At 37.2% G+C, this 21,713-nt stretch overlaps 2 protein-coding genes across 2 annotated transcripts; one reads left to right on the plus strand and one right to left on the minus strand.

Annotated features, from left to right (window-relative positions):
- Window positions 1-13: 13 nt before the first annotated feature.
- Window positions 14-3,713, plus strand: LOC107751356 (60S ribosomal protein L7-like). The gene is made up of 7 exons (XM_016567056.1): window positions 14-27; window positions 649-751; window positions 869-1,035; window positions 1,253-1,390; window positions 2,745-2,854; window positions 2,955-3,172; window positions 3,659-3,713. The coding sequence occupies exons 1-6, from the start codon at window positions 14-16 to the stop codon at window positions 3,161-3,163; spliced, it is 741 nt and encodes a 246-aa protein (XP_016422542.1). The 3' UTR covers window positions 3,164-3,172; window positions 3,659-3,713.
- Window positions 3,714-3,772: 59 nt separating this feature from the next.
- LOC107751354 (potassium voltage-gated channel subfamily B member 2-like) lies at window positions 3,773-21,328 on the minus strand. The gene is made up of 2 exons (XM_016567052.1): window positions 20,653-21,328; window positions 3,773-7,525 (listed from the first exon to the last, which is right to left on the minus strand). Exons 1-2 carry the CDS (start codon window positions 21,226-21,228, stop codon window positions 5,600-5,602), a joined length of 2,502 nt encoding a protein of 833 aa, XP_016422538.1. The 5' UTR covers window positions 21,229-21,328; the 3' UTR covers window positions 3,773-5,599.
- Window positions 21,329-21,713: the final 385 nt, after the last annotated feature.

Genomic DNA, 21,713 nt, shown 5'->3' on the forward strand with positions numbered 1-21,713 from the left:
TACTGTAGGGATAATGGCGGGTGAAACGTAAGTTGGACACCGTTGCTATTTAAATCGTTTTCCATCGGTTGTAATATTGCTCATACGGTATTTTTTGGAGCCTAATTGAGCAATATGTGTATATTTAAGCATTATGATGGGAAAATTGGGAGCAGCGGGGAATGATAAATCAATAAATTTGATGTGAATGTCGTATAGTTGCCTGGGTTGAATCGGCTCAGCAACGTGTGAAAAAGCAGGTGATGTAATAACATTAAAACGTGTCCGACTGAGTGTTTCTGTACGTAAATACCAAAATGTGGTATTGGGTTGGGAAATACTCTTGTTCGAGCCAACATTTACTTACTGTCATTAGCTGACTGCTAACTTGAGGCAAAGACATGATGCTATGCTACACGCTAGTACTGTTCCTATCAATAAAAGCAGCCTAGTAGTCTAAGATTATGTTGTTATGTACTGTTTATAATATATATATATATATATATATATACACACACACACACACACATACATATGGGTTGCGTACGTTAGTTTATACGTAGTGAACTTGTTTTGTGAAACGTGACCGTTGTAATTATAGCCTGGTTTGCAGGCCTAATGTGGATACCAAGAAAATAACAAATGTGCAATTTTCTGGTTTCTCATCAGAAAGAAGAAGGTTCCCTCAGTCCCTGAAAGCCTCTTGAAGAGGCGACAGCGGTTTGCTGCCATCAAGGCTGTCCGTCAGAAGAAGGGGGCAGCTGACAAGAAGGTTAGTGGTTCAGACCTTACCTGCTTGCCTTGTCGTTTCCAAAGAGAGGTCAAAATAATGTTGAAAAGCATCAGCATACAGCCAGAATTGAGCATGCATCTTTTCTCGTGTCCATAGGCCCGCAAAGTCACCAGGAAGCTCATCTTCAAGAGAGCTGAAGCTTACCACAAGGAATATAGACAGATGTACAGGCGTGAAATCCGCATGAGCAGGATGGCTCGCAAGGCAGGCAACTACTACGTCCCAGCTGAGCCCAAACTGGCTTTTGTCGTCAGGATCAGAGGGTAAATTTTCACCTTCAAATGCTGTTTTTGTTTATCTGCCATGTTGCAGACAGATGTCACCAATTGTGGTTAATGATGTTGCTCTTTTTTCCCCGTCTTATCGACCATGGTGATTCCTCTTGAAAATAAGCCAAATCCTCTGAAACCACCACCAAGTATTAATCTTAATGAAACTCTCTTTTGAAAGTTGTTGATGAAATACCTTGTTTGTCCTCAGTATCAATGGTGTCAGCCCCAAAGTCCGCAAGGTGCTTCAGCTGCTCCGTCTCCGCCAGATCTTCAACGGTGTCTTTGTGAAGCTGAACAAGGCCTCCATCAACATGCTCCGAATTGCAGAGCCCTACATTGCCTGGGGGTACGTAAATATGTTTTGGGTTGATAATGTATAAATTGTGAATGTCCATGGTGTATTTACAGCTGTCTTATTGTTAAAGGTACAATACTGTTTGAAAGTTTGGGGTCAATGATTTGTTTTTAAAGAAATGAATAGTTATCCAGCAAGGGAGGGGGGGATCAGTTTTCACAAATGTTGAGCAGCACAACTGTTTTCAACATTGATAAATGTTTCTTGAGCACCAAATCAGCGTAAAATTATTTCTGAAGGGTCATGTGATACTCAAGACTAGAGTAATTTGCTATCACTGGAATAAAATAAATTTTACAATAACATGTATGTTATAAAGTAATATTGTGAAATTTGTAGTTTTACTGTATTTTGAATCAAATAAATGCAGTCTTTGTTAGCATGAGACTTCATTCAAAAGCATAAACTTGGCTAACCCCTAATTTTAAATGGTAGTGTATACTTGCTCAAAAATTAAAGTTTCTCATGTGCTCATCTTTGTTACTCCAAACCAACGATTCACTCAACTCACGATTCGATTCACGATTATTATTTTTTTTTTTAACAAAATGAGATTTAAGACAAATTATAAATTAAATGTGTCCTTTTATTATTGCTTGGACAAAATGCTGCACATTTCTTTGTGAAATTGAAATATAACACTATAATAATATACTAATATAGCACTTGCGTATTACTGCTCTTTTGTTGGTGTTGATTGCTTCTATTGTCCTCATTTGTAAGTCGCTTTGGACAAAAGCGTCTGCTAAATGACAAAATTTAAATATAATGTAAATGTAAACAAGCCCCAAATCAAATAAATAAGTAACACAAATAAAATAAATCTCTTTATATTAACAAAATAAGGCGGTTAATCGTTACATCCCTACATCAAAGGTATCAAGTTAAATGCATTTTCTGTTTCTTGCACAGATCTGTTGTGTGGCTTCAGAAGATTTCTAATAAAGTCACTTGTCATTCTCCATTTACTTTAATTATATGGAGAAGAGTAGGGCTGCACGATAAATATCGCACGATATTTAATGCGCATCTCGTCAGTAAAGCCGGTTCTGTAATCAGCGGTAAATCTCTACACGTGCGTGCTTTCACGTGGAGCAGCATTTACACCGAGCTTTACAGAACCGGCTTTACTGACGAGATGCGCATTAAATATCGTGCAATATTTATCGTGGAGCCCTAGAGAAGAGTGTCCATTACCTCAATCTTTCCACTGTTGTGTTCAATGGAAGAATCATTTGGGAGGAAGACAGTTCATTTTTGGGTGAACTGCATGTCTAATGTGATGTGTTGTCACTTACATGTACTGTCTATGCATGCTAAAATTCCATATTGCTTTTGTTTTCAGGTACCCCAACCTTAAATCTGTGCGTGAGCTCATCTACAAGCGTGGATATGGCAAGATCAGGAAGCAGCGCATTCCACTGACAGACAACTCCCTTATCGAGAAGTCTCTTGGTAAGGACAAGCCAGTGCACACCCTGATTGAACATTAGGTATTATAGTAGTAGTTATGTTATTAGATAAAGATTTAATCACATGATTTGTTTCTCTCCAGGTCGTTGCGGAATCATCTGCGTTGAGGATCTCATCCATGAGATCTACACTGTTGGAAAGAACTTCAAGTATGCAAACAACTTCCTCTGGCCGTTCAAACTGTCCTCCCCTCGTGGTGGCATGAACAAGAAGACCACCCACTTTGTTGAGGGAGGTGATGCAGGAAACCGGGAGGACCAGATCAACAGACTCGTCAGGAGGATGAACTAAGACCATTAGGTGAGCACCTGACCTCAGAAGTCTGACATTTAGTTTCATTTGCATTCAGTTTGTTCTTGCAGACCATATTGGAAATGTGTGTTTCAGGTTATTAGTAGATTGTAGTATAAGTGTTATTACGTAATCTGATGTGCTATCATTAATAGAGTAAAATTATTGTAGTAGAGTTGTAGTACTTTGTTCATTGTTAATTTGCATACTGTGTACTATGTGCTCGTATGTAAGCTGTTTATTGTATTTATTAATCTATAAAACAGTCTTTAGGCATTACTTGTATGGTAGTCATGTTCATAATTTTACTGGTTTACCACATAGTAGGGAAGTTCTGAAATTGTTTACATTTACAGAGGTTTGAATATCCTCTTAAGGCAGTTAGGAATTAGGCCAATTTAAAGTAAATGTCAGGGGAGAAAAATCTTTGTGCTTATGACTAACTGCCCTCTCAAGTCAAACTTTTAATATTTTTTTTTTATTTGTGTCTTACAGGTTTTTGGAACATTTCTGCTGTTGGTCTGTGAGAAAATAAAATCATTTACACAAACACTGGTTTTGAAATTTATTTCTTGGTATCTTTTTATTGTGTGACACTTTAGTCTGCTAATATGATATACTGTAAAGCATGTGTCTGAAGTCTCAGCCGCATTGAAAAGCTGCTACATCTGTGTGCCCTCCTCACATCTAATGAAGCATCTCCCCTTTAAAAGAATGTGCTCATAGTGTCCTGTACAAACATTTATTTTGTTTAATGGTCGTTCTAGGTATCTGGAACAATGCAGTCACTATTTCAAAGAAAAGATGTACAACTATAAACAATATCACATTAATATATCAACTAGGATCCAAACTTAATTGGGGAAAAAAATATGCAGAAATGAAATTGGAATGTACATACAAAAGTCAAGTTGTATTAAAGATAAATCTGCTCAATGCTTGTGCAAGTAGATGATCATGCAGCGCTTTAGTTATGTTCCGTGTTCTGTTCCATCACCTTTTGATTTGATAACAGCAAACAATGAATTTCACATACAGAAACATTAGGGCTTTCAAGATTACATAAAAAAAACCCCTGAGAACTCAATTATATTTGCATATTTTACTCTATAAAAATTAGGACTTTCTGTACATACTTGTCTGAACCAAACCAAAGATCTTAACGCCTTCTCATAAATGACTGTTTATGAAAAGGCACCGATTTGAATACTTAAAGCAGGGCTTGTGTTCCTGCCTAGTTTTGTTTTAAAAATCACTTAAGTACGATTGACATCACAACTTGTGTACCTGTGTTTCTACACACTAAATGGATGTAGCCGATAATGTCTTGAATGTACAGTTAATATACAAATCATACACTCAGGGTTCTGCATTGAGCTGTTGACATCCAATGAGCTTCTTGTTTCCGGGTCAAGTGTATTGCACCTCGAGAGGAACTTTAAAATGACATTCTTTGATGTACAATATTCCCATCCAGTCAAGCTGACATCTCGTAGAAATAAAGTGCCGTTTCCTTCATCCAGCAGAGGGCATAGTTGATTTACTATGGCCGTCATTCAATTCTGAATTGAAGGCAGTTTAAAAAACAATGATCTTTCCATACAGTTTCTCAGATTCACTGATGTGGAATCGCCACCGCAGTAACCATGCTAAACTATTTATTTCAAGAATGTATGTATTTCTAAGTAGACTGGCTCAACTATAAAGTGATGCAAATGGAAACATTTGAACCTGTGCTTCGCTGAAACAGACATGCTCATATAGATATCAGTTATATTTTGGTACGTTTTTCCTTTTCTATTACTTTCTCAAAGAGATGGTAAAAGAAAAAATTGGAATTTGATTTGATCCACATTTCCAGAGAGAACTGAAAACGTGTTGCTTCATATATGACCACTGATATCAAATGAAGGCATATTTTGGTCAAAAATATTATTTCAAGTTAAATGCTGACTGCCAATTTACACTGCTACCACTTTGGTCAGAACTAATAAACAAACCCAACAAAAATGTTACAGTGGTTAGTCTTAAAAAATGTGTACGCACAACATCTGCTCAGTGGGCTGTAAATGACAAAGAACGATTTGTAGTATCTTATCACAGTTGTCTGAATCAGCCTATGATTTGAAATATATATAATTCAGCTAACTAATCCTTCACATGGAGGGTTGTACTGTTACAAAATGATGATAGAATAATAAGAGTATGATTTGTTTTTTAATGTCCTCCCTCTGTATGAATATCACTAAGCTCTTGACGTTGAGAGCAGACCTTCTCTCTCAGGATCATAAAGTCAATCTCTGCGGCTATGCAGTCCGATAGTGTCGAAGAAAGACAAAAGAAAATCCCCTTCACTACATCAGTATGCCTCTTTCTGTCCACATACTTTGATGCATTCGTTCTGTGAACGTGAACATGTTAATGCAACCCATCGCATCACATGCTAGTTTCACATGGTGGTGAGCGACCTCCCTCCCCTGAAGACTTGAGAATATCAGGTGAAAGGAGGTGGTTGTCCACCTTCTGTCCACTTTGAATGTTGTCTTCTGCTGCAATGGCACCAACCGTGGCAGAAGCACAGTTTTGTGCACTTTTAGGGGAGGTGGGAGTAACGGCGGCTCTATCGATGTGGTTTCTCCCTCTTTGGCTATCGGAAGACGACAGACTGAACCCTGGAGAGCTTGTGGCTCCGTCCCCTTCAAAGCCTTTCCCTGGGGCTCTGGGACTGTGCCGAGGAGAACCCGGCAGCAGTAATGGATCAGATACCGGTAGCTTTGGTGTCAGTGTGGCCGCGTCATCCGTCACGACTAAGTGCAAGTTGGAAGCGCCCTCGTCTGCAGATTCGGTGAAGTTCACTTTGAGTCCCTTGACTTTGATTTGGTTTCCTCGTGGAGGGCTCCTCACGTTTTCACCGCTCGGATCAAAGCTTAGGTTCTCTTCGCCCTGCGACATGGTGCTGCTGTCTGACTTGCATTGAACAAACTCGTAGAGGCCCTCTTTGATGATCGTGGGCTGCTTTGCTTTCTCAGGAGCCCGTTTCTCCAGGGAGGTGATCTGGCTGAGGTCGAGCGGTGGAGGAGCGCGTGGATGCCTTGTCTGCGCTCCTGCGAAATTTGGCAGTAGCGCGCTTCTCTCTACCTCACTGATGTCTGTGGCACAGCTGGCGAAACTGTCAACGCTGGACAGGCTTCTTATCTCAGTGACGGGTCTCTCTTTGTGCCGTGGTTCGCACTGCACTACCTTCATCTCCATTTCTTCTTCTTTTACAATAGTGCTCGCTTTGGAAGCCGAAGGTCCGCTGCTGCTCATGGATGAGGCGGCCGTCATCTGGTTGTACATTTGCTCGAGGGATTTCGCATTCAGACGTTGAGGGCTTGAAGTAGGTTTGAATAATCGTTCTGGAGAAGCCAGCTGACCTATTTCTTGATATTTCGCATCGTAGCCTTTGGAACCCAAGTCAGAGTTTGGGTTCTTCTGATAGTTCCAGCGACTGGGTGAAAGTTGATTGTCTGCGCCCTTGTCCTCATTCTTTTCTATCACGACATCCAATAGTTCCATATTGCGAGCGAAGGCATCTTTCAAGTTCATCGACACAATGCTTCCGTTCCTCTTGGCCCTCTCAAGCGCTTCTCTTCGTTTGATAGCCTTTTCTTGTCGCTTCTGCTCTTTGTAGAACTCAGAGAAGTTGTTCACAATAATGGGAATGGGCAGAGCGATCACTAACACACCAGCGATGCAACAGAGACCCCCCACTATTTTTCCCAGAAGGGTTTGGGGATAGATATCTCCATAACCTACAGTTGTCATAGTAATTGTTGCCCACCAGAATGAAGCGGGAATACTGGTGAATTTCGTGGCATCTTCATCTTTCTCAGCAAAGAACACCAGACTGGAGAAGATCATGATGCCCATGGCTAAAAACAATATCAGCAGTCCGAGTTCATTATAGCTTCTTCTCAGCGTGAACCCAAGAGACTGGAGACCAGTCGAGTGTCTCGCGAGTTTCAGAATTCTCAGGATTCTCATGATCCGGAAGATCTGAACTACCCTGCGCACATTCTGGAACTGGAGGACACTCTTGTTGGATTCTGTGAGGAATATTGTGACGTAGTAAGGAAGGATAGCCAGCAGATCAATGACATTGAGTGGCCCTTTGAAGAACTTCCACTTGTTGGGAGAAGACAAAAAGCGGAGAAGGTACTCCATAGTGAACCAGGCGATACAAATGGCTTCAACGTGGGCCAGGTTCGGGTTGTCGTTGGATTGTCCGAATTCATCAATCACTTGTAACTCAGGCAGGGTGTTCAATGACAGTGCAATGGTTGAAAGAATGATGAACAGAATTGATATTATGGCCAGAATCTGCAAAAAAACAAAAAGAGGAAAGCATTTAGTGACGTAACATCATTTACTCCATATACAAACTCTGAAGTGTCCAACTAATTGTGACCACTGTATACTCATTCAGAATATATGTAAATACACATATCAAAATATAGTGTTACCTAAGTTTGTCAGTGTAGGCACTTAATTCGAAATCAAAATAGCCTAAAGGTAGTTTTGTAATTGTAAAAATTGTGTTACAGGTATTCAAAAGTTTAAAGAAATAGTGACATTTCTTGTAATATTTAATAATAATAATAAAGCAAAGGCTAATGGGACTAAGAGCAAACAGAATGAGAGAGTGAAAGAGACTGTGCCCTCATCCTTATTAGGATAATGTGATCTGCTTCGTCTGTTCTCTCGTTCTCCAACTGCACATCAATTCACAAATGGCTTTGACAAGCACTTACTGATCAGCTACTTTGTTAGAATATGGAGGTTGTCTCGTGAGGTCATCTAAATCTTCTTGCAAGGTAATCAAATAACCCTGATCAGACTGAGTTACTTGTCTGGCTATTATATTGCATTTCATCAAATCAATTTCTCTGTTTGCTGCATTACAGGTAGAGGAAACATCACATTCTCACACAAAAAACAAGCATTAACAATGCAAAACTTTTTAAATGATAATGTCAGTCTGTGAATGCTTTTCAGGTAGGCGTGAAGTCTGACCCTATTTCTGCTGAAATTTTGGGACAACATGTTATCTTACTGCCATTTATCAATGTCAATAAATGCATTAATCATACTTTTGGAAAAGGTACTACTTGAGTTTCTTATTTTAAACTAAAAAATGGACATTGATCAAGAGATGTTTATAAATTGAGCCTTAATATGCCTTAAAATTGCTGTATCAATTTTAGGCCTCTTCAGAAATCCTTCAATGATATGAAATGGTTTTCATGATGCCACCAGCTTCCAGTTACAACACCCATCTACTTACTTTTCTTACCTTTATACTTTCATGCTTTAACACAATAGACATTTAATGTAAAAGTTTAGAATTGACATATTTCAAGTATGAGTTTTAGGGAACTCATTTAGATTATTGTACTGCCATTATGCCCTTATAAACGATATTGTCATCCTCAAAGAAGTAACAAACTATAACGTACTACAAAAGACAATGAGCAACAAATCGAGAAACTGTTACTCGTTCCCTGGAACTGCATTAAGAGGGGATTAATAATGATCCTGGGTGGAGAATAAAACGGCTGACCTTGACACGGTCCTGTCATTGTGGGTGGCGTAAATACCATTATGAAAGAAATGTCATAACACACTTCTAAATATATTCAGCACATTTGATCAACTTCATGATATTACACCAGAATTAATCACACCACAGACAAATATCAAGTCATATTACGCCCAATCCAAATTGTTCAACTCTCCTAAAAATATCAGTGCACTAAGGAATGGATGTTTTCACTAGTTTCACACAATAAGCACTGTGACACAATTTGCCAGCCCAATATTCTATACTAGAATGCTTAATGTTACAATGTTTAAGGAAAACTAAAGAGATTACTGGTTGATTCTTCCCTTGTGGGGGGAGGGGAAATACTGAGTAACTGCTCCTAACCTTTCCATATCCTTACTATAGATAGAAACTCAATCCTATTACAATTATCCTGAAATGTCCTCCCACACAGACGACCATGTGAACACCTTCGCAAGGTCCATATGTTCTTAAACAAGAGTGAAAAATGTCACGATGTTCTGATTGCAACAGTAACATGCTTTTTCAGTTAAGAGTTTAAGGCTAATTTAAGAGTCTTGGTGAGGGCTTCAATGATGCAGTGCAAGGAAAACCTATAAAAAGGCCAAATCTAAAGCATCTAAACAGTATAACTTTGCTTGCTACATCAGTGTCAGTTGTATAGTAAAACAGAGTGCTTTGTTGTCATTGATTACCCAAGTATTGAGTGTTGCTAGAGCACGTTAAACAACTGATGAGCCAGGCTAAACAAATGTCGGGGTCAACAGGAAGGCACAAATGAATGCGTATGTTTGCTGCTAGAGGTATTTGACATTGTGTAATGGAGTAGAAGTATAAGGAAAGGACTCTGATTAGCTCCCAGGGAGCCTGTAATTGCCATCGCATGACGCAGGGATTGTCCCTGCCAGGTAGGGTTGAGTAGCGTCTGGCTGTGACCAAGAGACCTAAAGTCCAGTCAGAGGTTGACATATCCACGAAGATAAGAGTAAAAAAGAGCTGATTTTAATCCCTGGGGAGAGGGTCACTGAGGTAACTCTACAGGACATGTTATATACCATCCAAATGAGACTCATTTTGCATGATTTTTTAGTTTTCTAGTCAGAAAAGGCTTCACATTATTAGGAAAATATTTCTGCATTAAAACAAATTCCCAGCTGTCACATACTGAACAAAGGACTGTATGTAAACATTTTTACTACAGTACAAAAAAAAAAAAACATTACACTAAAATAATGGCATAAACATAGACTAAAAATATAAAATGCAATTTAAAACACTCAATGCACATTGTCAAAGACAATAAGCTTACTTTCTAAATAAAATCCAAATAAATTTGATGGTATACATACAGAAATTCTGGGAATGCAGAATGCAATTTATTAGCTATTCAGACTTTCATTTGAACAATATTTAACAACGTTTTAATGATGTTTTACTGTAAAAAAAAAAGTGTACATGTTGGCTTTTTTGATAATTCCTACTTCTGAAAAAAATATTTTACAGTAAAATGGCATTGTATTGACTTTTACATTATATTTGCCATCCATAAATAAACCAAATAAACAGTATTACAATTAACAAATAACATTTAAAAAAAAAAATTCTGTCAAAATTACTAAAAAAAAAATTTTTTTTTTTTTTTTAAATATATACATGCTATCATCAAAAAGAGCTGCCTGTTTACTACTAATACATTTTCTAAAAACATCACAGTCACCCTGCTATTATGAGCTGTGTCAGACCTACACCAGCTGATGGAATGGCACTAAAATCAGAGCAGTGTTCTGACTTTATGGTGACTTTAAGTTTGAAGGACATGAATTCCCAGCCTGATGTGTCGTTGTGGTCAGCTCATTAATCAGTTTCACTGAGGTTCTGGGAAAAACATTTACATCAAGGTATGTCATACAGGCCTCAGTTGAATGCCTCTGCTGACACATGCAGTAGGGCTGTATTTGTTCTCAACACAGGAGAGACAGGAGCGATAAGTACTGAAGGAGAAAGGCAGGAGGATTAGTTAACTGTCCTCATCTGTGGATCTGTATAAACGTGATTACATGGGCAGTGATCTCAACACAGGGAGATTTCTGGCATTGGGCCAGGGCTTATGTGCATAGGAAAGCACAGGAAGCACCAAGAGATCCTTCAAGTCACCTAACCTTAATTTAATTCTGTCTTAGAGAAAGGGTACTACCTTGCTGATGTCACAAAGGCTTTTGTTTTGTTTTGGCATTTGTTTAATGTGTTTCTTAAAGGACGAAATGCGTTAATGATGTTCTTTGAGTCTGTGGCATTTTCTATTTTCAGAATGACATTTTGAAATGTAATGAAAAGTATTAAAAATTGTAAAAATAAAATTTAAATCTAAAAAATAATTTTAAATAAAATTAATTTTATTAGGAAACTACCATGTACATCAGAAGTGGGCTCTTTGCAAACCGCATTTCTTACATTATTATTATTATTATTATTATTATTATATGAATGACTTATATTATACATAAACTTTTTGGAACCTTTTGAAACTTTCTGTAATGTTTTAAAACCACTTAAATGTTTTTTTCCCTTCTGGCAGCTAATGTTGTTAATAATGTCTTTGTGTCATTAATTAAAATAAATAGAATTACTCTCAAAAAGGCGATTGGAAACAATATTATCTGAAAGAAAACCCAGACAGGAAATGATCGCTACTTCACAAATAAATAAATCCACTGTAAAAAGTGCATTTTACAAGAAAATACTATTTCAGTTCATCTACTTCAAAATGTAATGTTTAATTCAATGTGTTATTTGCCATTTCTTTGTAATTCGGAAATTTACTAGCAATTTCTGAGTGAAAATTGTTTCTATTTTTTCCAGTGTATGTGGACATGAAATAATGTACAAAACTATTGGTAACAAGATAAATGCTGCAACAATATTACACTAACATTAATACTTAAGTAATTTTCTCTACAATTTAACTGCGACACAGTTGCATTAGTATGAAATGAGAGAGTGAATCTATATGGAGTGATTCAAGAGACATGAAAGTAGAGCCAATTTAATTTACTCGGATGAGCAGAAAAATATACCGCATTTCATCTGACCAGTAGATGGTGCTATAGACCAGAATCAAGAATTGCATTGAAACCATATCATAAACACATAAATAAATACATATTTGTCTTCAGTGTATAATTTTACATGATCTTTAATCCCCTTTCATGGAGTTGCAGTATTGAGATATCGCATACGTACAATTCCAAGAGACTGCCAAACTAACAATGTACATGATGTAAAGGCAGGGTGAAATGAAATGTGAGTCTGGTTTAGGTATCTACTAGAGTGTGGAGTTAAGCTGCTTTGGTCCTTGGAACATTTGAATTTTATGGTGAGTTTGGCCAAAAAAAAAAAAACTAGCTGATTTTTCTCATTCAAACTCACTGCCCACAGAATTATTGTCTTGGCACTGAACCAAGGATCTAAAAATAATCACAAATAATATGTATATGGAAATACTGCTAACTGAAAGCAATCTAGCCGAACATGAGGATTTGCCTTTTAATCTTCAGGGTGAGGTGGATTTACCTGTATTGCAAAAAGTGGAAGGTTCATATGTGAGTCAAAGACCAGGAAAACAAGAACATGAAATATTTTTCTATGAAAAAAAAATATATATATATATGAATGAGCTATTTTTTTCTGGAAAGAACTAATGAATATTTGGTAACGCTGATTCATGTTTCAGAGCAGCACCATGGACAGCTCCTTCAGTCTACAAACCACTAATCCAGCAAAAGGCCTGTGATTCAGGAGTTAAAGTGTTAAATCCATCTTCTTTTATCTACAAACCTTGGTCAGATGCTCGAATGACTCAGTAATGTGTTCTCTCAGAAACAATTACAACAGGCCAAGCTTTCAGCTCTTCCCTCAGAGTAGGGTGAAGTGTGTTGTTTGCACAAGCAATATTGGCATCTATTGCTTGATAGGCCGTTTTTTTCTGTTTTCTCTCTGTTGAACTACTTGAGAAACACCTTACTAACGAAAGGGAGGAAAATATCAAATTTAAATAAACAAACTAGGATTAAGATACTTTCAGTCATCATTTGATGTTTCAACTGAAGGCAGTGTAAAACTATAAACAAAGCGTCCCAGAAGACGCCTCTCTTCCTGAGAGGAAGTGAAGGTTAAATTATTTCTGGAGAACATTGTTATCATTACAGCCATAAGAGGAAGAAGAAACTCTGTCTGGAAACCCAAGAATATCTTGATCGATACTGAAGGGTTATTTATAAAGGAGTGTCATGAGATCTGTTTGATTGTGTGTTTTTTATAGGACAGGTTAATTTGGAGCTTAACTCCCACATTTGTCAAGTAGCTTTTGCTGAGTAAGAGACACACTATCCAGCTCCTCTATAATGCGCAATGGAGTGTCTGTGAACATGCGAAACGAATAGAGTTTCCAACACGCATGAAATCAGCTGAGCTACAAGATAGTAAGATGACGACTGTGTTTGACAGTGTCTTTGCATGCGCGGGGGTGGGAGGAAGCAGGGGGTCGTGATTATAGTGATTAGTCAATAATGTGGCCCTGATGACTGCTTGTGATTTACAGGCTAGCCCTCAGCCTACCACTTACTCGCATGCAAAATATTCAGCCACACAAGGGGGGTAGGCAGGCAACCTCTACTTAAACACAGTGTTACAGCCTGCTATTCAGTCTGTCCAACTGCCACTGACTATTTTTAACACAATCTAAGATATCTGCCCTCATACTAGATCCACGAGAATTTGTCCGACATTTGCCCCCCAAAAATCATTTCACAGAACGAAAATCACAACTGGGTTCAAGGTGAGGTTGAGCTCAGAGGATAAAACTCTAAGTCTTATCCTACAAGACTGGCAGTGCTCCTGCCCGTGGCAGGGTTTTAGCTCTTGTGGGTTGGGTAGGTGGAGCTAATAGCATGTATTTTGTTGTCACACTGTATGAATAGCACACAGATTGCCCAAGAAAGAGCATCATTAGCACAACAGCATGAGATCTGATCTGCTTATACAAAACCTGGCTATCTGCTTTCAGTATAGTGCTTTCTTTAATATCTATATTATTTTAACAATATATATATATATTCTAAAGAAATAATAATTATATTAAATATAAATTAAAAAATAAAAATATACTAAATAAAAAAAGAATAATTATACTCTGTGTGAGTGTGTGTATTTATGTATATATTACTTTTAAGATATCTATTATCTTTGTGTATATATATTACACAGTAATGACCTAAACTGAGTCCTGAGACACATAACAATGAAAAAGAATCCAATTACTTGATCACTGACCCAAAGGTCAATATAGATTATAATATGAAGAGACAGGAGGAAATCTTCCATGCATACATGCCCTTAAAAGCACCAGTCCTTCATAACCAAGATTTCACAGAAATAGAATTTCTTCAAAAATATCACTGTATTTGTCATCTGATAATATTTGTTAAACATCCAACATTTTAATAACTTTGATTTATAGTCTTAATATTCCCATTGACTATTCTGATATAAATGTAGGCTAATAATCTTCTAACATTCTCAGTATTGATCAACCTCATAGAAATGATTTTGTCTAGTAACTTTCAGCTTTGTCACGTAAAAATAGCATTTTGTTGGCAATGCTTTCATGGCTTAAACTGAGGCTGTTTGGCAGATTCATACTCTTGTGCACCTCTGACATTGGCTTCGCATTTCGCTAAATACTACAGAAGGAGCTTTGTTACACCACAGTTGATAACCGTCTTTGAGACGCCCTTTAAAAGTTTTCCAACTGCTTAAACTCAAACTATAAAATATCTGTGTGTAGCACAAACTTTTTTGTACATAATTGCATCTGCATTTGAACATTTCCATGTATGCAGTGACTTTAAGGATTAAGGATAAGGAAAGCATTAAAAATGTTACTGCTGTAATGAAATTCATATAAAAATGAAGTAATTTCAAGTCATTCGATTATTAGAATATGAACGTGACAAGGTCATACAAGCTACAAAAATGCTAGACACACTACTGATAGACACAGTAGCTATTGATTGTAGGTCACGCTACATTAGTAATTGGCTTTAACCCTCAATGAAGCTTCAAATACAGGATCAGATCATGTCTATAACTTGGGCTTTTATCCATCAGAGTTGAATCAAAGGTGGAACTGTAGCTATTTTGTTTGTTCATTACTCCGATTAAAGATAAATCCCTTTAGGTTTCTCAGGCTTAACTACATAATTGTGTGACATTGTGAGGGATGGAAACTCCTCTGAGTCGGCAGAGAGGCTAAAGGACTTGCTCCACTGTTCAACGCCCACGATGGGCCTATGTACAGTACTTTGCTCCCTTTGGGTCACAAGCTCAGCCTTTCCTTTTCAAAGCACTGGATTACATAACGTGACAATTACTTTCAATTCAGAGATGTCTATTCTCATTTGAGGATATCTCAGCTTTGAATTTCATAGTTTTAACCTTCGTCTGAACTCTCACATGGATTTAATAACTGAACTGGAAAAATGTTCTGCCATTTTTTTTCTAGATTTTGTCAAAATGTGTGAACATATAGACTTACTATATAGTTAAAATGTTTTTATTTTTAATAGCTATTTTAAGATGAAGTGTTCAATTGTTTTGAAAAACTGTTTTAATTGTAAATGTAATTGACACCATTAACTCATGTTTGAAATATAATTAAATTAAATCGAAAGTATATAGGGTTACATACCACATTAAACATTCATCTGTCTCTTTACAGCACATTATTCACATGAAAATAGTCTATAATCTATTATTAGTCTATAATAATTTCTATTTGTCTAGAAATTAGTCTATAATAATCATGAAAGGAGATCGATTTACCATCCTCACTCTATAAGTACATTGAGAAATAATGCCTTTACTGAAGTGGACAAAGGATGAATTGTTTTAAAATTATTAATGCAATCTCACTAAAGTTAATAGGATCTAACAGACTCTTAAAAGAGCACTGGATGTAACCTTTACTCATCTTCACATTTACTTTGTCTGTTGACCTCCACGGCTCTTGCTGTGATGTCTGAGAGGGGAATTCACCGGGTATCTCCTTGCACCCAGAGTCTCAGCCAGAGCCCATGCCTCTTTATTTAGTAACAGAACCTCCACAGACAAAGAGCTTTTCCTTCTTTTTCCCTTTCTCCCCCTTTCCCATCCATGTGCTTGGCGCAGAGAATTTCCGCTCGGTCCACAGAGCTGAGAGCATAGAGTATCATGTCATGATCAATTACTGTAAATACACATAAATTATTCACACCACAGACATTTCAGAGGAACAGTGATCTCATCAAAACAATCTGCAGTGAACACCTCTTTACAGATTATGATATCTGATAAGATGTCTCACAATATCAAGTATAGTTCTTATAGCTTTTCGAGATTCATAAAAATGCTATAAAAATGTTAAGTAAAACTATATTTGAGATTTATTTTTAAAATTGCAATTCATATGAAAAACAAATAAATATTTATGCCTTTTAGTGATATATCATGTATTATTTTTACTGCTTTATAAAACAATTTTCAAAAGCATATTATTAATTAAGTTAACTAATCTTAAAAAAACATGTTTATTTAAGATTTTATAAATTGTATTTTATGTGAAGTGATATTTTGAATAAATATTTTTGCATTTTAGAATATCTTATATCTTAAATATATTTAAGCATTTTAGTCATATAAAATAGTCACTCAGAAGAGAGACGCTCCACAGGATGACTCACTTTCTCTGTGGGACTCATGGAGAAAAATAGACATATTTCCTTTGTAAAAGGCTGATCTAAGGCACTTAATTTCATATTTTCAGTAGCAAAGATTCTGTATAAGATGCTGAGTAGTAAGGAAATATGTTTTTGTTTGTTTCTTTCATTCTTTTTTAGCCAAGACTAGCTTGACTACCAATTGAAATGATCAAAACATCTAAAATGAGAGGAACATAAGAGTGCAAATTCAACCAAAATCATTTCCTGAGGTACTAATACCCTCATCCATTGTTATACTGTATGATGTCTCTTTGCATTGCTTACTAAAGGCTCAGGAGGTTTACAAAACAAATGAAGGTGATGCGACAGACCAGCTCTTTAAAGGTGCTGTATGTAAGTTTTTGACTCTACTGAAGCATAAAAATACCATAATATGTTTGCAGATATTTAAGAAACATGCTAAGTTAACATACTTGTTTATCTGAAAAACAATGCTACAGTCAAGTTATTCTCCTTTGAAAATGTGCGTTCCGGGCCGGAATGTCGGTCTTTGTTATGGTTTGTGAAACCCCGCCACTGCCAGTTTACCCAATTGTATTTCGTCACCCCGGGTTGCCAGTTGGCGGAAAACACAGCGTATTTCATTTCAGTCATCGTCAAGTGAGCTCGTTACTGTTGGTGTCGTCAATCTGGCAACCTGCGTCAAGTCTGAGGAGGAGGGGCCGGGTGAAAAAAACCCTCTCTAATATTTTGAATTTGGACTGCAATACCTAGTTCAACCACTCGGTGTCAATCCTACATACAGCACCTTTAAAGGAAAGGGTTAGAGTCCTCTGAACTTTTGAGAGGACATACACCACACAAGTCCTCTGAGATAAGCAGAGTCAATGGGAAATGGAACAGTTAAACACGAAGAAAAAACCCAAATACACCAGATACCTCACTCCTCAGCCAGCACATCAAACCATAGAGATGTTAAAAAAATTTCTCTAAGACAAGAAAATGGCTGGTTAAAATGCTTATTAAAATAAATTAATCTACCCAGGTGATTCACAATGCTCGACTTGGCATTTTGAAACAGCGCAAAAAAGTCAACGTCCCCTGCCGCTCTTAATAACTTCCGCAGGGTGGAAAACTGCCTTCACTAATTGATTAACTGCTCTGGCTAAACACGTGACCACATTACACACTAGCCATAAGCCAGGGCCCTCAGTCTATTTGTAGGAGCAGACTAGGTAAAGCACCAAAGGAGATTAAGTCTCCATTGCCTCACAGAGAGCGGTATATGCTGACCGCTAAACTAGCCACTGTTCACTTTATGTTTTCAACAACCCAGCAATTGTCCAGTTGCAAATATCTTCCCTTTTATAGCTTGATAGAAATCATAACAGCTTATTTGCAAGTACTTGAAAGGATAAACACATTGTCATTACTAAATAATTTAATGAGCTCCGCAAAGCATGTAACGGCTAAGTAGTCCCTCCCAAAACATAAAGCAAAAATCTATACATTAAAATATTTCAAAATGTATTGGTAATTAATAAATAAATAAATTTTGTTTTTAGGGTTAGTTACACAATTAACTAACCCTAGCCATTTTTGGCAATTCTTCTTCTTCGAAAAAATGTTTGTCCAAAATATATTTAATAATTACATATTGCATTTACCCCAAACATATATTTCAACTGGATGTATGTTCTTACTTCTCGAAGTGCATTTTGTAATGTATTTTGATATCTGAAACCATATATAGACATTTTTAAAGCTAAAAATAAATTTCCTTGAACTGTGCTGTTGGACTAAATTTTCTATGTAATATGTTTATATATGTTTTATACTATACACTTAAAAATATTTTGTCTGTTGACTGGAAAAAAAAAATATAAATTATAAATTATATATATATATATGATGTGTTTCAGTACATTCCCATTATATATAATGGGAATGTACTGAAACACATCATGCATCAAAGTAAAGTATTACTGGCAATATTCTGCTGCAATATGCATCAACATGCATTGGGAAATACCTCCTCCGTAGCTCACCAGTCACTTCCTGCTCAAAAGGCAGTGTCCAATAACCAAACCACTGAACCCACAGAAGTGAAGGTGGAGGGCAAGGTTAGGAACTATTTGCCATTAATCTTACAGCTCACATGCGATTAATTACGACTGGACCCCTGCAATGTAAAGAGGTTTGCTCTGTCCTCCCTAAAACCCAGACACAAGCATAAAAAAATTCAGAGCTACAGTAAAGTGGGGTTTACTGAAGAGAACTGCTTTGTAATTTAATATACTGCTATATATTGTTAGCACACGCATACCATACCTTCTAAATAGGCTTGTTGCAATCCTGTCAGTTTTTTTTCCATCTCAAACCTCCCTTCAGTGAACAGTGGTGATATGATAAACTGAACTAAGCTGAAGGTGATTTCAGTCAATACAGAGCTGCTTCTGGCCTGTCAGAGCAGACATTATAGCCGATAGGTGTAGGCTGAATGGACGCTGTGTGTTTGTGCTGACTCACTCAAACGATTGACTGGCAACAAATCATAGTGGCAGTGACTCAACCTTCATCTTCCTCTCTGAGAGCAGAACGTGCTACTCCACCTGCCCAGTCCCACTACCACACATAATGCCAATGTAAATCTGCCAAACACAATGAATCAGAGTGAGATGATATACCTTGTCCTCTCTGGTCAGGTAACAGCTGTTGACAAATATGCCCAAGAAAACATGTGGATACAGTTTAATTTGATGCTAAGAGTTCACTCAGCTGGCTAGTGGGAATGTTTATGAGTATTACCATCTGTCTTTTCTCTCCTCACTTTTGTCACTTTCCCTTTATTTCAACCTTCTTTTTAAGACCTATCGCATCAGCCTTTACTTTTAGTTACACTGAGTTCAGTGTTCTGCTCCAAATGTTGAACATTAAATGTATGGAATAAAAGTCTAATGTTATTTTAATATATATTTAAAACAAAAAATATAAAAAAGTTCAAATATAATCTATAACCATTTATATAATCATAGATCAACTTAATGAGAATGTTAGTCATCATAATTAAAATGCTAACATTGTTACTATTATGATGATAGTTACTATTATTATGGCACAAAATGCAGTTTTGTTTAGGATTCTAGTGAGTTTTATCAAACATATTTGTCAACTTTTTTCATTTCTGCTTTTATTTACCCCTTGGAAAGTCTCTTTTCTCGAGAGACAAAGGGCAAGGTAAAAAAATCCTGTACATTAAAGCATTTCACTAATGGCTCTTCTGACTGCTTTCCCTGTCTGTATTCTGGGAAGTAGGCGATCTGTGTATTGAGACTGGGCAGTGAGTGGAGACAAAGCTCCTGAGCAGCTGTGAAAAAGCATTTTAATATTCTCAACAACCTTCTACCGGGACAATCTACTAATGTGTAAGAAAATATAATTAGTCAAAACTTACTTAAATCCACAATGAGAGATATTTAAAGCACCATCTTTAAATTTAACAGACCATGACAGTGTTTTTGTTTTATTGACTCATTCTTAATCATTCTTAATTAAGTAACGCATGCGTATATCAGTCATCCGTGCAGCATCTCACCACATCGGCAAAATAAAGAGCAATAGCAAACATCTCTGATGGAAAATACAGCCAAAATAGTTTCACACTGACATGCAGAGTCATAAATCTTCCCTCTAGCAAGCTATATACCACAAAAAAATATGCCTCTTCTTTTGTGGCATAAAAGCCTGGGCTAATATGTTAATCACGACAGCCGGGGAAATGCATATGGGATGTGTGTATTTATAAATTCATCTTTGGGTTTCATATTTCATCATATCACTGCTGGCATCAGTCTCAGAATTTTGCAGTCCAAACTTTACCCTTGAATTTGCCCCTAGTCATTGTAAGACAAATTAATAATTCATTTCAAACTGAATATTTGGGCTAACGCTCTTCAGTATTTTTTTAAGTGCTAGTTTGTTGATCTAATGTTCGCTCAGACGCACAAATGGAACATCCTAAGAGAAAATGTCATAAATTAATAATTAGTCCGGCTGATAATTAGATAAATTAGTGTGAATACACTCTGATATTTTGAACTGTGTATGTGTGGGCCATGTGCTTGCCCTACCTTGGCCGCTACAGAAGAGCTGGGTTTCTCCAGCAAATCCCAGAGCTTCTGCCTTTTGTCTGGACAGCAGCCCGTTTCCACCTGATCTCCTTCCTTCTCCCTGAGAGTTTCAGCCTCTCTCCTCAGCTCTTCATTCATCTGCTCCTTCTTCTGATGGTACCGTGCCTGGCAACATGACTCCAGGTAGATCTCATCGATGCCCCAGTAGTCAAGCTCCTGACCAAAGGACAGAGCGCACATCTCTTCCATCATGTGTAGCTTGCCAGTCCGGTAAAAGTTTAAAATGGAGGAAAAGGCACCTGGGTGCCTGTCAAAGAAATACTCATTATCATTTAGACTGTAGTCGTCACAGATCTCCATTAAGGTTTCATGGGTATTGCAGTCTCTGAGTTTCCCCAGACGGGTTCGTGGCAGTCGGTCCAGGGTTCTCCATAGCACCTCATGGACCAGCCCACCCACATTGATCCGGACTCTTCTGGATCTGGCTTTTGTCCGGATAATGTCGATAGGTTCTGGCGGGAGTGAGCCTTGTGGCCGTGAGACCCTCTGAGCTCCGAAGTTTGCCCTCTCAGTCATGACTGCTACTACTCAAATGTTATGCTAATTCAGATGTCAATTAGGAGTACTTCGATGAATCCACCTCAGACAAGGCCCTCCATGGTTGCACCTGAAAATCAAAGACATTTCAGGACATCTTATCATGTAACAGAAAAATTCCTTCAATAATATTTTTTATAATGCATAGGCATGATTATAAAAAAAATAAAAGTGGAGTTCTAAATAAAGCCATTAATACAATAAAAATATCATTTTATGAATTCAATGCATTCAGAACTCCCAACACTATAATGACCCTATTTTATGCTCCAAAAAAATTAATGAACCAACAAACTTTGCAGGCTAAATCAAGTCTCCAAAGCACACAGTTTTTAGAAAGTAGAGGATTATGAAAGGAGGAATCTTAACAAGGGCCCTGGACTTCAGTAGTTCTGCTGTAATGGGGTCAATGAAATCATGTCCCCATTCTGAAAGGGCAGTCGTTCCTCTTCATTCTGTATGGA

Source organism: Sinocyclocheilus rhinocerous, unplaced genomic scaffold (genome assembly GCF_001515625.1).
Source record: "Sinocyclocheilus rhinocerous isolate Xijiao unplaced genomic scaffold, SAMN03320098_v1.1 scaffold2065, whole genome shotgun sequence".
Classification (NCBI taxonomy): Eukaryota; Metazoa; Chordata; class Actinopteri; order Cypriniformes; family Cyprinidae; genus Sinocyclocheilus; species Sinocyclocheilus rhinocerous.

What these genes read in the sequence shown, in the direction of transcription:
- LOC107751356 (XM_016567056.1), top strand. An exon ending in TTTGTCGTCAGGATCAGAGG is followed by an intron (nt 1,036 to 1,252) that starts GTAAATTTTCAC and finishes GTTTGTCCTCAG; the next exon opens with TATCAATGGTGTCAGCCCCA. An exon ending in CCTTATCGAGAAGTCTCTTG is followed by an intron (nt 2,855 to 2,954) that starts GTAAGGACAAGC and finishes GTTTCTCTCCAG; the next exon opens with GTCGTTGCGGAATCATCTGC.
- LOC107751354 (XM_016567052.1), bottom strand. Translation starts at nt 21,228, where the DNA reads ATGACTGAGAGGGCAAACTTCGGAGCTCAGAGGGTCTCACGGCCACAA. An exon ending in GCTCTTCTGTAGCGGCCAAG is followed by an intron (nt 7,526 to 20,652) that starts GTAGGGCAAGCA and finishes GTTTTTTTGCAG; the next exon opens with ATTCTGGCCATAATATCAAT.